Below are 18,198 nucleotides of genomic sequence, written 5' to 3'. Positions count from 1 at the left end.
TCTGACACCATGTGTGACAGGTTGGCTGAGGGTGTGGTGTAAAAAATCGTTAGACCAGTCCAGGTTTTGTTGGTATAAACTCTGGGTTTTTAATCCACAACAAAAATCCAACAATAATAACGCCGGGATACACAGCAATGTGTAACCCGGTCAAACAATAATAATAATAATAGCGCCAGGATACACAACAATGTGTAACCCGACAAACAAAGGGAAAGAAAGGGGTTGCAGTCCCAAATGAAAACGAAACCAACACGCAAGTATAATCAAACAAAAACACAGTCCGTCCTTCCTCACTCCCAGCAAAATGAACCACTGTAAACAGTCCAGCACTTCCGGGTCCGCGCTCCTCCAAAGTATTCCCGGAGCATCCCGTCAGTGCTCTATGGACAGACAAAGGGTGAAGGGGTTAGCAGGTATATCCACACACACAATAATAACTCTTCTTATTCCTTTCCGTTTATTTATTTCCCTGCTTGTCTATCCTGCAGTAAAATGCGCTCTCGCTCTGTCTCTCTCACACACTGTACCTTGCCAGAAGGAACAGAACCCCGGGCCACGCCCCCTTTTGTACACCCCGTCCCGTCCCCATTGGTCAGCGAGGGCAACCGCCGTCAGCCAATGCGTGATTGCCACCTCGCTTCCCGACCGGGTCTCTGACGTTGCGCACCGCGGCTCCGCCTGCTCCTCCTCCCCAGCGTCCTCACCGGTCGGAAGGGAGATCTAAAACAAGAGTTTACTCTCTCTTTGTCACAGTCACTTTGGATAAAGGCCTCTGCCAAATTCATGTTAATAAATTAACATTTGTTGTATGGGAAAGTATTTGAAGTCATTATCATTTGTCACATATTTGCATTTGTATTTAGTTTGGTACTAAATGTATCACATTTGCATTGTTATTAAGCACATTCAGAATTTCAAACACATGCAGTCATTTGCATTTAAATCTAAATGCATTTGACCCTATGTTTGTTTATATGACATTATGCTTATGGATACAATAATATTAATGATTACAATTTCTTTCATACAGGGGGCTTCTAGCCAGCCTGAAACACTGGAACCATCATGCCTTTCACCATGAAACGACAAAGAAAACAACAACATAAATACTACATGAATAGGATAGGACGATAAGGATCAACAAATAGGCAGCCCACTCACAAAAACTACAATAACACATCAGAAACCAAAGACACAGACACAACCACAATTTCAGCAAACTCCAGACCGATCACGGCACGTTGAGAGTTACTATCGTGCAACTGTCCATGTAGCATCTCCTGGCCAACCACAGCCCGTTGAGAGTTATTATCGTGCAACTGTTAATGTAAAATATTCAGAACGAAATCCACCCATTGAAGAATACCATCGTGCAACTGTCCAAGTGACATCTCCAGACCAAACACAGCACATTGAACAATACCATCATGCAACTGCCCAAGTGACATCTCCAGACCGAACACAGCACATTGAACAATACCGTCGTGCAACTGTCCAAGTGACATCTCCAGACCGAACACAGCACATTGAACAATACCGTCGCTCAACTGTCCAAGTGACATCTCCAGACCGAACACAGCACATTGATAAATACCGTCGTGCAACTGCCCAAGTCACATCTCCAGACCGAACACAGCACATTGAGGAATACCGTCGTGCAACTGCCCAAGTGACATCTCCAGACCGAACACAGCACATTGAGGAATACCGTCATGCAACTGTCCAAGTGACATCTCCAGACCGAACACAGCACATTGAACAATACCATCGTGCAACTGCCCAAGTGACATCTCCAGACCAAACACAGCACATTGAGGAATACCGTCATGCAACTGCCCAATTGACATCTCCAGACCGAAAGCACATTGAGAAATACCGTCGTGCAACTGTCCAAGTGACATCTCCAGACCGAACACAGCACATTGATAAATACCGTCGTGCAACTGCCCAAGTGACATCTCCAGACCGAACACAGCACATTGAGGAATACCGTCATGCAACTGTCCAAGTGACATCTCCAGACCGAACACAGCACATTGAGGAATACCGTCATGCAACTGTCCAAGTGACATCTCCAGACCGAACACAGCACATTGAACAATACCATCGTGCAACTGCCCAAGTGACATCTCCAGACCAAACACAGCACATTGAGGAATACCGTCATGCAACTGCCCAATTGACATCTCCAGACCGAAAGCACATTGAGAAATACCGTCGTGCAACTGTCCAAGTGACATCTCCAGACCGAACACAGCACATTGATAAATACCGTCGTGCAACTGCCCAAGTGACATCTCCAGACCGAACACAGCACATTGAGGAATACCGTCATGCAACTGTCCAAGTGACATCTCCAGACCGAACACAGCACATTGAGGAATACCGTCATGCAACTGTCCAAGTGACATCTCCAGACCGAACACAGCACATTGAGGAATACCGTCGTGCAACTGTCCAAGTGACATCTCCAGACCAAACACAGCACATTGAAGAATACCGTCATGCAACTGCCCAAGTGACATCTCCAGACCGAAAGCACATTGAGGAATTCCGTCGTGCAACTGTCCAAGTGACATCTCCAGACTGAACACAGCACATTGAACAATACCGTCGTGCAACTGCCCAAGTGACATCTCCAGTCCGAACACAGCACATTGAGGAATACCGTCGTGCAACTGTCCAAGTGACATCTCCAGACTGAACACAGCACATTGAACAATACCGTCGTGCAACTGCCCAAGTGACATCTCCAGTCCGAACACAGCACATTGAGGAATACCGTCATGCAACTGTCCAAGTGACATCTCCAGACCGAACACAGCACATTGAGGAATACCGTCATGCAACTGCCCAAATGACATCTCCAGACCGAAAGCACATTGAGGAATACCGTCGTGCAACTGTCCAAGTGACATCTCCAGACCGAACACAGCACATTGAGGAATACCGTCATGCAACTGTCCAAGTGACATCTCCAGACCGAACACAGCACATTGAGGAATACCGTCATGCAACTGTCCAAGTGACATCTCCAGACCGGACACAGCACATTGAGGAATACCGTCGTGCAACTGTCTTAGGGACATCTCCAGAAAAAAAACCCGGCACATTGAAGAATACCGTCATGCAACTGCCCAAGTGACATCTCCAGACCGAAAGCACATTGAGGAATTCCGTCGTGCAACTGTCCAAGTGACATCTCCAGATTGAACACAGCACATTGAACAATACCGTCGTGCAACTGCCCAAGTGACATCTCCAGTCCGAACACAGCACATTGAGGAATACCGTCGTGCAACTGTCCAAGTGACATCTCCAGACTGAACACAGCACATTGAACAATACCGTCGTGCAACTGCCCAAGTGACATCTCCAGTCCGAACACAGCACATTGAGGAATACCGTCATGCAACTGTCCAAGTGACATCTCCAGACCGAACACAGCACATTGAGGAATACCGTCATGCAACTGCCCAAATGACATCTCCAGACCGAAAGCACATTGAGGAATACCGTCGTGCAACTGTCCAAGTGACATCTCCAGACCGAACACAGCACATTGATAAATACCGTCGTGCAACTGCCCAAGTGACATCTCCAGACCGAACACAGCACATTGAGGAATACCGTCATGCAACTGCCCAAGTGACATCTCCAGACCGAACACAGCACATTGAGGAATACCGTCGTGCAACTGTCCAAGTGACATCTCCAGACTGAACACAGCACATTGAAAAATACCGTCGTGCAACTGCCCAAGTGACATCTCCAGACCGAACACAGCACATTGAGGAATACCGTCATGCAACTGCCCAAGTGACATGTCCATACCGAACACAGCACATTGAGGAATACCGTCGTGCAACTGCCCAAGTGACATCTTTAGACCGAACACAGCACATTGAACAATACCGTCGTGCAACTGCCCAAGTGACATCTCCAGACCGAACACAGCACATTGAACAATACCGTCGTGCAACTGCCCAAGTGACATCTCCAGACTGAACACAGCACATTGAGGAATACCGTCATGCAGCTGTCCAAGTGACATCTCCAGACCGAACACAGCACATTGAGAAATACCGTCGTGCAACTGTCTGTAACACAAACCAGCAGAATCAGCATCACAATGAGTCACAGGCCAGACCCCAACAACAGCAGGAACAACGTCATTGGGACCAACACCTACACAAACAAAGTCAACAACAGGAGAAATACATGTCATTTATTCACAAACAGCCAGATTTGCATTACTTGGAGACACAGCACAAAACACAACAGCAGAAATCACAACTTTATCGAGAACCAGAGCCACAGAAATTTCAATTACAGCACCACACCAATCATGCCTCAATACAACACCACACCAATCATGACCCAATGTTTAAAACAGAACAGCAAGGAAATTACAAACCACAGCCAGACCAAAAACAAAGACAGCTGGAATGTCGCCCAAAGAACCCAGAAACAAAACAACAAAAACATTTACAACACCACGATAAGGGCCCACATATCCAAACAGAAAGGCAATAACAACAGCTTCCACTAGAGGCAAGGCGACTTCGGGAGCGCGAAAGCTACAATAAAAACCCAGAGCCAAAGCGACTTCAGCAGCACGAAAGCTACAATAAAAACCCAGAGCCAAAAAGAAACAACGAAAAGACAAAATATGCCGCAAATCCTGCTTTGCAAACAACTGCAAAGAAAAGACAATACCATCAGAACCCCCCCAAAAAAAAAACTTTGTGCAGGGCATATTATGCTGACAAATATACCCTTGTGAGAGCTAAAAGAAGACATACCTACAACATTTGCTACAAAGTGAAACAATTAACAAACACATACAAAAGGAAAAATATTTTAAGACAGCAACGCCGAAAACAATACTACATCACACAACTACTGAAAAACTTAAAAGGCAGGAGTCATGCTTCAAAACTCATGACAGCAACATATCTTGTTGACCTTTCCATCAAGGTTTATTTGAAAATGCAGAACAGTCTACAACGTCGATTTACTGCACTACAAAGCAACACACATGTCCTTCTTAATCTAATACTTGTACAGGACAATGTCTCCCAAAAAGCAGAGATGATATGTGGCCCAAGTCAACACACATCACACACTCTTGTGTCATGTATTCCCATTAATGAGAAAGGCCAATGCCAGATTTTCCCTGATGTGACACTGAAAAAGGACAAAAAGCATAGTCAGCTCCAGCCACTTCCAGATGAAGATGACAGTGAAGAACGAGGGCAAGCAAAGGAAAAACAAAGCTCGCATAAATGGCAGTGTGTGACAGGCTGACTGAGTGGTCTGACGTCAGGCAGAAGCAGGAAGGAAACTGACACCGAGGAGTACTGCAGGTAAGGTGGTGTTTGCTGTTTTTATTAAATAACAAAAATAAATAAAAGGTTTGAACAAAAAAACACACTTTGTGCTCGCAGAGCAAAATAAAAGGGTAAACACAAAATAAATCTCAAACACAAATAACGCGATCAGGCTGGGCTATAGCCTTCACTGACCACTTAGGTTTTCTTTTCGTTTCGTTTTTGTTTTTCCACTCGCCGTCTCTCTACTCGCTCTCTCCTCTCTAACACCCCACCTGGAACATGGAGAGCTGCAGGCTTTTATAACAGGTGACCATCTCCCGATTAGCAACAAATTAAATCACCTAATTAATTCGGGAGATGGCCACCTTCTGCACGACTTTTAAAATATCATGTGGATGGGGCTTCCCATCCATGTTACTAAACAAAATAAATAAACAAAACCATGTACAGGGCACCTCGCCCTGTTACACAGTGCCATAAAAACATTTGTCGAATTGACTCAAGCTCTTCTCTTGTTCCTTGTGTACTGAATATCCTTCAAAGCATTGTTTCAGCAGACCCAAAGCATGCACGTGCATTTATGGACACATTTGATGACTGTGCAAATGAGGCTTTTCATGCATCTAAAAAAGCTGGTCATCACATTACCTGCTACATGTCTAGGAGCACTTGTAAATCGTCACTCCTTTACCTCCGTACCCTTGGCTGCCATTTTCCTCGTGTAAGAAAACTTGTACGTAACATTTATTCTGTGGTTAGAGTGTACTGCCAAATAACATCTTTGCAGAAAGCCTTGGAAGATGGTGATGAGCACACTATGAAAGAACTGTGCAAACCTTATTTGAACACACCGGACGTGCATCCCCAGGAACATCTAGAGCTCTTACTGAGTGATGCATCCATTCTCACAAAGTATCATGCACAATTTCTGACATACACACGACACTCAGCTGACACACCAAAACACACTTGTGCTTCTTGTGACAAGCTGTGCCACAGAAGACAATGTGTTGAAATAGCTGCCATGCAAACAACACCAAACAATGACAAGTGGCAGAATTTAAGGATTTACTTAGATAATACCAACACACAAGCAAAGTATGTCTGCCACTGCTGCCTGCAAAAGTTTCGCATCAACAAACTGCCACCCCGATGTGTCCTCAACCAAATGGCTGTCCCCAAGGTCCCTCAATGATTATGAAAAAATTCTCATTCAACGTGCAAAAGCATTTCAAGCCGTCTCAAGAATGTCTCCAGTTTCCACTAGCAAGAAGTTGCCTCACCAGCAGAGGGTTCAGAAAGTGCATGGCCGAACCTTTCACCTGCCCTTGCCTCTTCAGGAAACACTGAGCAAACTGCCCCTGCCAAACCAAGCCTTGCCAGATAACTTGGAACTGCACATCCTGGTATGCGGTGCACCAACAAAATCCAAAACTGTTTGGGAAGACATTGTGGATCTCAATAATGTGTATAATACTTTACGGAAGTTGAAGGAAATCAATCCTTTCTACAAAGACATCATCTTGCCACAAAACTCTGTCAACTTGCTTACTAATCACAACTTGAACACATTTCAGTGTCATTCTGACAATGAACAAGAAGATGATGATGATGAAATCACTGTGGAGGAAACAACCAAAGAACAACCTCACCCCAAAGAACCTTTGCTATGTAAGGTTCAACCTGAGGAAGAAGCTGTCATTTACCACAATTACACAATACATCCCATACACAGTGAAAGAAAGAAAGGTACAGCTACTGATCTTTACCAAATGCTTCACATGCAGGATGACGCTCTGAAAGACTGGGAGAAAAAACTAGACCTACTTGTGTTTCCCAGACTTGTACACTCATGGCATTCATGGAATGCATGCTGAACGGACTCCTCATTTGAATCCAACAGAGTTTGTCAAAGCTCAGCTTCAGTCATGCCATGCACAATTTAGGCTGAATCAGCAATATATCTTTTACCTGCAGCATCAGGCCATTCTTCGCCAGATTAATGGAGGCATTTACCACAAGCTGAAGGTGCACCGTCCCCGGGAACATATGACTGCAGCACAGTGGTTGCAACAGGTGTCCAATGATGACCTTGAATTTGATCTTACCACCATTTTCTCCCGTTTAAAGAACACTCCACAATACTGGCGTAAACCAAGAAATGATGTGGATGCTATGGATGATGTGGATGCTTACGGAGCAGCAACATGGTTTGTCACTCTGAGTCCTGCAGAATGGACCTGGACTGACCTGGGACAATACATAAAGGAGGGGAATGGACCAGAGTTTGCAAACATGCCCATCAGTGAACTTGTTGCACGAGATCCTGTCAGTGTACCTCGGTTCATGCACAACAAGTTTCTTGCAATCTTGAATTTTATCACATCCCCAAATGGCCCTCTGGGCAAAGTTGCACATTACTTTTGGCGCAGAGAGTACCAGGGTTGTGGAATGCAGCACTTCCACATGCTTCTTTGGGTGGAAGGTGCACCACTTACTGGAGTTTCCCCCAACTCACAAATTGCACAGTACATTATTCAACATGTTGTCTGTACCATTCCAAATGACCTGATAGCACCTGTACTCAGAGACCGTGTCTTGAAATGGCAGCAACATAAATTCAACAAATACTGTCTAAGATCCAAGAAAATCAAAAAACAAGGTGGGGATAGTTTGTCGCTTTGGATTTCCCAGAAAAGAACAAACCATTGTGGTAATCCAAGATGTGGCTGAGGCCATTGCTGGACGGAAAGCACTCAAACCTCACGGCAGACTCTATGACCTCCCACGGAGTAGTACAGAAGTCAGAATCAATGATTACAATCCAGCCATTTTGCTAGCTTGGGAAGGCAATTTGGATATTCAGTTCATTGGTGAACAATCTACAGCCCTCAACAGCTACATTACAAAATACCTTTCAAAACCTGAGAAGAGTTTTGCCCTTAGCATCATGAATGACATCAACTCAAACAAGTCTCTGGCCAGCAGACTGTGGAATGTTGCACTCCGCAGCTTGTCCAACAGAGAATGTGGTGCACTTGAAGCAGCAGACAATGGCTGCTGATCTTTAACCAGCAGGTGGGTGTGTCCTGGTGGAGCCTTTTGTAATAAAAGGGGTCAGCTAATAAACCTCAGGGCTGCTGCAAGGCCGTAACAAGCATAAGGATTAAGACCATCCACGTTACCTGGACAACAAAATTTGAAAAGCTCAAATCCTCTGGTCACCGTGAGTTTAACCAGGATTGGAGTGTAAACCTTAAGTTTTCTTGAGCTGTTGTCAGGAATTACTGCGATGGTGGCATGCAATTGGGGGAGAAAATTGGGTGTAAAATAATTAGGCATTAAAAAAAAACATTAAAAGCAAGTGACACATTTATTATTATTATTATTATTGATTTCTTAGCAGATGCCCTTATCCAGGGTGACTTACAGTCATAAACAAATACATTTCAAGAATCACAGTACAATTCAGACATGTGTTGCTTGCAACCTCTTTGCTGACCCAAGCACCAAATAGTACACACCACCCTCTGCTGGTCAAATCAGTATACAGCACATGCTGTTCAGCATGCTACTTTCTTAAAGGGACATACACTAGTTGAGGGTTCAGTACAACTTGAAAAGCCAACCACATTTACACTGGTGGCAGCCTCTCCCTATACTGTATGTCCAAGGCAGCTCTGATAGTGGACAGGTATGTACACTTATAACCAGCAGCTGGGAATTATTTCACATGCATATTCAAAACTACCTCAAGAATATGTAGTGAGAGACCGAATTCTTAACACTGATGCACACAGAGTAGAAGGGCTGCAATGGAAACGCAATGCAATAACTGGTGTTGATATGGAGTGTGCACAGGAGTATTTTGTACCTTGATGCATTATAAAAAAAACCATGTATTTCTGTAAATGCCTACTTGACAAACTTTAAAAAGAAAATTGTGTGCGAGACCTAAATCAGCCAGCAGAAGTGGAGGATGGGGAAGCTCCTTGCTGGTTGCTCTTGACACTGATGCACAGTATTGTGAAAGTTTTTACTCTCTTTTAAATCAAAATTACTACCTGATCAAAATTAGATTTTTTAATTAAAAGTCAATAATCTCTAATAATTGGTAATTCTCACTCAAAGACTTCTCCTTCCTCCCCTATATTTGCTTTTCTCGGTTACCTCTACCACCCCATGTAAATAAAAAATCTCTGTTCCATTTTATAATTAGAATTTGCAGATGTTCCCTTAATCTCTTAATCAGCACAGATGACGTTGCTGGCTCTAACTCTCCATTCAAGTGAGAACAGCTCAGCAGTATATTTTTTAAATGAAGAAATAGTTTAGTATATTTATAAATATTCCCATTTTTATACAACAAAAGCTAACAACAGTTAAAATAATACATTTGTTGTTTCATAAACGATTGCAAACACATGTAAGAGGAAAAAAAAAATATTTCACATACTGGTACAAATTATTTGATCCCCATTTTGCTTCTCAGTTTAGAATGTCAAATTCTGTTCCCTCACAGTGGCCGTCCTCCAATTCCATGGCCAAGCTTTACACCAGATTGACTGCTGGTGACAAAGGCCAGCCGTGCAGGTGTCTGCTTGAGCTCACTAGGGCCTGTTCAGTAGGGACTGCAGGACGGCGACTCAATACATGACGATTTTGCCTCTCTAACCCATTTGAGTGTCAGCCAATGCCACATGCCCTGTGGAATCCCCAGCGAAGACTGTCAACTTTGCACAGCCAGGACCCAAATCTGTGCTCCCCTGACTGTATGACTCATTCTGCACACCACAAGGTTGTGTCTTCACCGGTGAGTTACTTGGGGACCAAGTAAAAAGGTTTTTAAGGTAAATGCGAAGAAACACACATAATTAAATAGGCTAAGAAACAAATAGGTCTTTCAGTGCAAAATTACATATTATAAATTATTGGTGTATATTATAATGATCTTAGCAGTGACAGGTCTGAATAGCATCATCCTGTGTTTTATTTTTTATAAATCACACCTGGTGGACAATATCCACAAGATTAATTTAAATCATTAAAACAGACTCACCTGGCAAACTATGACTGCTTGGTGTGCAGAGTAGGTCATACAGTCAGGAGACCACAAGACCTGTTGCAGGTCTTTACTGGGTATACCACGGGGAGCACTGCATTGGCTCTGGAGCTTCTGTGGGCTAGGGAGGCATATTGTATTGGAGGACACCCACTGATCTTCAGTTCTTCTGAGTTGTGGAGAGCTGCTGCAGTAAGGGAACATGCACTTTCTAATGTAGTGGTTAGGGCTCTGGACTCTTGACTGGAGGGTTGTGGGTTCAATCCCCAGTGGGGGACACTGCTGTTGTACCCTTGAGCAAGGTACCTTACCTAGATTGCTCCAGTAAAAACCCAACTGTATAAATGGGTAATTGTATGTAAAAATAATGTGAAATAATGTATAATGTGATATCTTGTAACAATTGTAAGTCGCCCTGGATAAGGGTGTCTGCTAAGAAAGAAAGAAATAAATAATAATAATAATAATAATAATAATAATAATAATAATAATAATAATAATAATAAATGGGGGAGTGTGACAGAAATACAATGAGTTCTGGTGATAAATCTTCCTCCCGACCGGTGAGGGCGCTAAAGAACGGGAGGAGAAGTATCTGGAAGGGCTGGCCTGACAGTTCGTTTCCGGGATCGGGAAGTGGGTCAGCCTGGAAAGAAGCGAGACTCTGTTGTAAGACCGTATTGATTTGACAGGTAAACGAGGGGCAGCTGATATCTAGATTACCTAGATATCATGCGGGATTACATATAGGGGCCAGGGTAACGCTGATCTTTTCCTTCGTTTGGGTAAAGCTCAGTAGAGAGAAGGACTGAGAGAGGAGCTCTTAATAATAAAGAAAAGAGAGAAAGATGTGTTACGTGTTTTTGTGTTGTGTTTGTCTGTGTTGTAATTGTTTGTGTTTTTTACATCACCAGACAGTTAGAGCACATCTCCAGAGCTGTCGCCGAGGGTCAGCACAATCCGGAGCACCACTACACTACCGTCACAAAAAATACTTGTGTTTGCACTCAGCACCAGCACGACTGCTCTCACCCAGGACTGGTGACCGTGTGTTCATTTTTGTTCGGGACTGTGCCCTGTTTTGTTATCCCTGTGCTTTACACATTGGTGTGTATAGCCAGGGATTTATTATTTGACGGTCGCCAGACCTGGATTATAAATAAAGCACCTTTTCACTGTATACCGTTGTCTGCCTGTCACTCCTGCATCGCATCACCGCTACACCTGTTCCCCTTCACTAGCCACTTTGCCACACGTGGTGTCATCGTGGGATTAACAGTGCCTCCTAGACGCAGAGCAGAGAAGGAGTACAGTGTGGTTTTTTTTGGAAAGGGGGAAAAAATAAATAAATGGATTTTTTTTTGGAGAAAGGGAAGGAGGAAAGAGCCTAGAGAGGAAGCAACAGCAGCACCCATCCTGCAGGCCAGTGACAGAGGAAGAGATCGACTGGCTGCTGGATCGGGAGAAGCAAGGGGGCCCCAGAGTAACATCAGCGCAGCAGTTGCAGGCGGTGTTAAAAAGGTGCCCCGCACCGCTACTAGCAAGGCTGTTGTCCTCTCTAGCGCCCAAAGAGAAGGAGCCCAAACGTCCTACGCCTGAGTGGGCAGAGCCCGAACGTCCTACGCCTGAGTGGGAGGAGCCCGAACGTCCTACGCCTGAGCGGGAGGAGCCCGAACATCCTACGCCTGAGTGGGAGGAGCCCGAACGTCCTACGCCTGAGTGGGAGGAGCCCGAACGTCCTAAGCCCAAGAGGGGGGAGAGTGCGTCCACAGCCCAAAGAGGGGGGAGTTGGTGCTTCCATAGCCCAAGAGGGGGAAGTCGGTGCTTCCACAGCCCTAGGACCCAAGCTGCCAGCAGAGGAAGAATGCCTGCTGTCCCCATGTCCACCAGCAGAGGAAGAATGCCTGCTGTCCCTTTGTCCACCAGCAGAGGAAGAATGCCTGCTGTCCCCGTGTCCACCAGCAGAGGAAGAATGCCTGCTGTCCCTGTGTCCACCAGCAAAGTGTGAATGGCTGCTGGTATCACTTCCCCCACCGTCACCACCCGGAGAAGAGGAGCGGAGCTGCCTCTGCCTCCATCACCTACCCCTGCAAGGGAGGCAGAGCCGCACCAGTCCCCTGCAAGTGAGGCAGAGCCGTACCAGTCCCCTGCAATGTCAGGAGACTACACGCTGCTCCCACCTCCATCGTCAGGAGACTACACGTTGCTCCCACCTCCGTCGTCAGGAGACTACACGCTGCTCCTACCTCCACTGCCAGGAGCAGAGGAACAGGAGCTGCCTCTGCCTCCGCCACCTCTACCGCTCTGCCTCCGCCTCCACCACCACCAGGAGCAGAGAAGCAGGAGCTGCCTCTGCCTCTGCCACTGCTCGGAGCAGAGGAGCAGGAGCTGTCTCTGCTTCCCGCACCTCCACCACAGGGAGTACGGTGGCCGGAGCCCCAGAAAGGGGAGCTACCGGCTACAAAGACAGGGGGAGAGGTCAGGAGACCACTTTCCCCAGCAGCAGTTTCGCTGCAGGAGTTCTTGTGGCCGGAGCCTCACAGGAGGGAGCTACCGGCTACGAAGAAAGGGGGAGAGGTCAGGAGACCAGCATCCCCCACAGCAATTTCGCTGCAGGAGTGGACCAGCATGCTGTCAGCCGTGCCATTACCGGCAGGGGTGCTGTCAGCATTGCCAGCCATGGGCCCACTGAAGCCTCCCTTCCCAGCCCGAGACTTTGTCCTGGACTCCTGGGTTTTTAAGGGGGGAGGTAGCCGTTGAGGCCATGTGTGCTGCGCACAAGGGGGGGTATATGTGGCAATGTGCCCCGCCCCTGTGTGCATTTGTGTGTTATATGTTGTATGTTGCGTGTGTAAATGTTGGTGTATAGTCATTAGTACACGGGATATAAACCGTTCTGTGTTTCACGTGTATTTAAAAATGTAGATTTGTATTTAGGCACGAGGATGGCACAAATCACTTCACGTGCTGGTTAAAATGTAATGTGTGGTCACGGGAGTACACTATATTAATTCACGTGCAGTTGTACCGAGACTCCAATTGATTGATTACCAATTGAGTCTCAGTACAGCTGCATAAAAGCAGCACGTTTTCACTCACTCGGGGTTTGTGTGTTCAGTGAGTGGAGAACGGGATTGGAGACAGAGGTAATTGTGATAATTGTAAGAAAAATAGAAGCTCACCGTGTTTGTCTGTGTAGTCCGTTTTGTTTGTCTGTTTATTTTGGCTACCAGTGCCGTGCCCTGTGTTTTTGTATGTTGCAAGCTTTTTATTTTGCTGTTCTGTTTATTTATTAAATGCTGAGCGAGACCATTCGCTCAGCTCCACCAAACTCCACCTCTCTCTTGTTGTTTTTTTTCCTGGCTCTGGTCTGATGCCACCCACTCCGGCCGTCTTTGTGACAGGGAGAAAAACAGATCCCCTTTCCCCCACTTTTGACCAATTTTAAAATATTTAAAAAATATGTTTACCACTATGGTACCACTTGCATTAGGTCAGAGTGACATAAGCAGAAATGTACCGTCAAGTGTTTGAAATTATAGATTGAAATTATAGATGACAAACCGAACATTTATAGTGGATTTGTGCATATTAAAAATTAATGTAGCAATCAGGCATAACACTGGGAGGGGAGGTGGAGGTTTATAGTGTTTTTTATTGCAGTCATCTTTTTGAATTATAGTTGAGGTGTTAGAGAGGGATGTGAAACAAATAATTCATAGAGAAAGCTCCTATACAATCAACAATAAAATTATAATAGAAGACCAGTCAGTCAGTCTTGTACCTGTCTGCCAGTAATAAGTTAATCATAAAATTGGATATAAAATCTATCAGTATGTGAATTAATAGTTTTACTGCAGATCTTCTTTAAACATTAACAGTAGAGGGAGATGTGGCACCAAAAAGTGTTTGCACAGTACAGCTACTGGACATTCAGTGCAAACCAGTCAATAGGTCATGCAAAAAGAAAAACAAAGCAGAATGGGGGTGTAACAGGGGAGGTTTGTGCTGACTGTCTGGTGCATGCGTGGTTCTGCAGGAAGGGGGCAGCAGCCTCGTAGATCCGCCTGTCAGTGGGGAAGAGGGTGTGTTGGCTTTCCCTCTCTCTCTCTCAGGCTGCCCCTCTAAGATGAAATGAGCCAGCTGGTGGAAGCTCTGCTTCCGGACCGAGCACAACAACAAATTAATTAAAAAGAAAAAGAAAAGGAATTTTTAGAAGCGGGGAAAAACTTGGGCAGAACCCTGAACAGTACAAGCAGGTTGAGGGAACAGGTGAGCATAGGATGGAGACCTGGGCTGTGCGGATAGCGACGGTCGGGGTAACGCTGCCGAGTGCAGCACCTTTATTTTGTAGTTTTATTACTGTGTTTTATTTTCCCTTTTTCTTTCACCTTTTGTTTTCATTATTATTTTTGAGCACTTGTATGTGCACTGGACTGTATACCGGTAACCCTGTGGTCCTGTTTACTGTTGATAGTATTCAGGCCACAGTGTGGTCCATTAGTTATTCTGGCCTTTCTTTTGTGGTGTAATATTTAATGATCTAAGAATCTGTGGTGGATTATTTAAAGTTCCACCGGTTAGCTTTCCGTCTGCTTCAGAATGGTCAACACAACTATATGTCAGGACAAGAATGGCAGGACTTCAGATCAAAGCAGTGGCGCGGGAACCATTAGTGGGGTTGCTGAAAGCCATTGAACAAAACTGTAACCCCGGCTGTATCTGATGGAAGCCATGCATTCGGTTGCTATTATATTAAACATATTAATAAAATGAAGCCAGAATCAACACCTGTTTATCTATTTAAGTAAAAAAAAAATCTTTAACCACAGTCCTTGCTACAATGATTACAACATGCTTACCATAAACGTTTAGAGCAAACAAATCGAAAATCGTATACTGTTATGATCCACTTAAATACTGTAATTGAGAAACGTTTACTTGTAAACACAGGTTGAACAGGAGTCGTTGTAGACAAGGACAGTCAGAAGGCTCCAAAGCTTCACTAGCGCTCCAGTGTCTTGTGAACTTTCATGAGGGACAGCTAGCGAGACCAGAATGTCACTGTGTACATGTGTCAGAAGTTTTTTAGCCTATAAAGTTACACATGCAGATCCGCGGGAGAGCGTATAGCGCCTAGAAATAAATGTTTGGGATGCGTATAGCTAGGAGGAGCTAGCCATTAACGGCTCCCAGGCTGGCTCCTCCAGCCCCAGCAAATCCCCGGAGGTCAGCAGCAAACGACCTCCATTCCCAGGCAATGGTGAACAGGCTCAGTAGCCCTACGTGGCATAGGCGGCGAGTTACATGGGCCCGTGGTGCCTGTGCTCCACCAATATTCAGAACGTGGGCCCCGCTCCACCAATGTTTGAGCTTATATTTTACATTCAGTTTGATGTGAACGTTGGCACAGAATCTACCCAGAATGATCTCCGTAAACGCACCCAGTATTTCTACAAGACAGGCAGTGGGCGTGCTCTTCTTTTACTGCTTGTGTTAACTAGCATCTGATTTGCTGGTCCCATCCTACCAGCGAATCAGTTTTGAAAATGCATTGTAACTACACCCCTCTCTGTGTTCGATGTAAACAAACAAAATTAAAAAAAGCAGGAGGAGCTACCTACACAAAGTACGCATGCCTACACAAATTTGCATGCTGCCGTGACATTTTTTTGACTTTATTTCCTCCCTCTTCGATACACGCCCATAATTCCAAGCTACCATTTTTGGTAAGTTATAATATATGAATTTATAACTTTGTACAGGTTTCAAATACAGTCAATATTGCTATTAACTATAGATAGGAAAGCATGTATGGGCTATCCAAAACCGGTGTAGCATGAAAAAGTGCCCCCCATGAGATAGTGTACACCTCCTCTAATCCGCGGTCTTTAACTCGCAGACGCATCGCAAAGCATCACCTGATTTATAGTATTAAAAATCCTTTAAAAAAGCATATTTAGTTGGTTGGTTATAAAGGGTTAAAAATGCTGTGTGTGTTTTAAAGCAGAGGGTAGCTCATTATTATGTCTGACAGAATGAGCTACCTAATATTTTTCAATCAGGGTAGCTCATTCTGAGGGGTAGCACAGTACTTTGGAATGTAATCTATATAAACCAGACATTAGTTTATATAGATTACTAAATACATATTTTAGTTACACCCTGTAGTATGTTAAACTTGTTAGGCTTGTTGCGAATGTTGTGTTTTTTTGATTTTTTTCTCTTGACGCTACCAAGGCGTAATTACCGCTTGCATTCAATTGTTGTGCTCAAGCTTTTACTTAACAGCAATGATATTAAAACAATAACATCGCGGGGAGAGGAATGGAGCGAAAATGTATGTGGGCGGTACAATCATTGATTACCTGTGTGCCCAATTCATCAATTGCTATTTTGAGGCCCCATTTTGTATGATATCATTTATTTCGTTTTCTGTCTGTGTTGTGGCTTTAAAACGACTCTGAAGTATTGTTTACACTCCTTGTTTTTTAAATGAATTGCTGGTTTAATCATTTAAAGTTTAAACACTGTGTTTGGGCGGCCAGAGCAGCAACACAGAGAACGTTGTCAGTTTACCAGGAAACAATTAGAACATCGCAAAAGTAGGAGCTACTTTTTTTATTATTTATTTAATTTTAGGAAGTATTTGCTTTTGTGGGTTATAGATCCATCAGAGTTGTTACTGTATTCAGCAGAGCTTTGTCGTTTATCTTCTAATATACAATTTTATAGGACAATGTACTCCAACTCAGTATGTCATACAAAAGCAATGATATATAATAAAATAGATAGTTAAGTACATGCACAATAGGTTTTTCTCAAGGTAGTGGTTTTATGCAATTTAGAGAAAATGTTAAACGTTTTACTGTTTCCGATCCATCCATACATTATTTATTTATATAATTTTTTTATCGGACAGCTGGGCACCACCAAAAATTATACAAACCCTGCGCCTGTGCTAGGCGGTGCAACTTCAGCAGCCCTAGGTGTTGCAGGCTCGGCATCCTTCGGAGGCGATGGGAGCAACAGGTAGTCTCCAACTGGTGGTGAAGGTGGGAGTTGCAGGTAGTCTCTCTCTGGTGGTGGAGGTGGAAGCTGCAGGTAGTCTTCCTCTGGTGTCCAGAAGTAGGATATAGCACGTCCACAAACTCAGGCCAGGAACGATACTATGGGTACAATTTTAAAATATTTTTTTCCTGGATTTAATTTTTTTGTGTGAGAAGAGTGGGGAAAAAATCACCTGCCTTAGAGGTAAGGAATGGTGCTTTGCTGTTGGCGAGGTCGGGCACATAGCACCCGACCAATGCCCTCCATTGCAGGAGATAGAACTGCCGGTTCCGAAGAGAGTGGGGGTTCCCGGAAGAAAGGGAAGCAGCAGCTGCAGCACCCAAGAGGGAGGAGCCTGAGCGTCCAGCGGCCATGAGGGAGGAGACGGAGCATTCCATGCCCGTGACACTGGCTGATGGACCCTGAGGGGAACTTTGAGGAGGCCCTCCCGCTGGCAGTCAACCTGCTGTGGGCCAGAGATGGGGAGCAATGGGAGGCCTGGGAACGACAACTCCACCCAGCGTCCTTCTCAGATATGGCAGCCGTATTAATCAATTACTTGGCTGCAGAGATGGGAATGCCTCCACAGGGTTGATTCCCATTGGGAGGAGCCACGCCTGCTCCACCTCCACAGGCAGTAGGCACGTCCACACCAGGACTCAGAGGAGAGTTGCACTAGTCCCCAGCGACCGAAGGAGAGCCGCACCAGTCCCCAATGATAGAGGGAGACTGCCTGCTGCTCCTGCC

The 18,198-nt window shown here is 44.9% G+C and overlaps 1 protein-coding gene across 1 annotated transcript in view; it reads left to right on the top strand.

The window, feature by feature from the left end:
* Positions 1-307: 307 nt before the first annotated feature.
* LOC131737607 (uncharacterized) overlaps positions 308-18,198 on the top strand; it is a 34,259-nt gene continuing 16,368 nt past the window's right edge. The window contains exons 1-2 of the mRNA XM_059027855.1: positions 308-400; positions 1,130-5,372. Coding sequence (XP_058883838.1) covers positions 308-400; positions 1,130-2,593 — 1,557 coding nt within the window. The 3' untranslated portion in view covers positions 2,594-5,372. The remainder of the gene's footprint in view (positions 401-1,129; positions 5,373-18,198) is intronic.

This window comes from Acipenser ruthenus, chromosome 7 (genome assembly GCF_902713425.1).
Source record: "Acipenser ruthenus chromosome 7, fAciRut3.2 maternal haplotype, whole genome shotgun sequence".
Classification (NCBI taxonomy): Eukaryota; Metazoa; Chordata; class Actinopteri; order Acipenseriformes; family Acipenseridae; genus Acipenser; species Acipenser ruthenus.
This window is presented reverse-complemented; position numbering and strand designations above follow the sequence as displayed.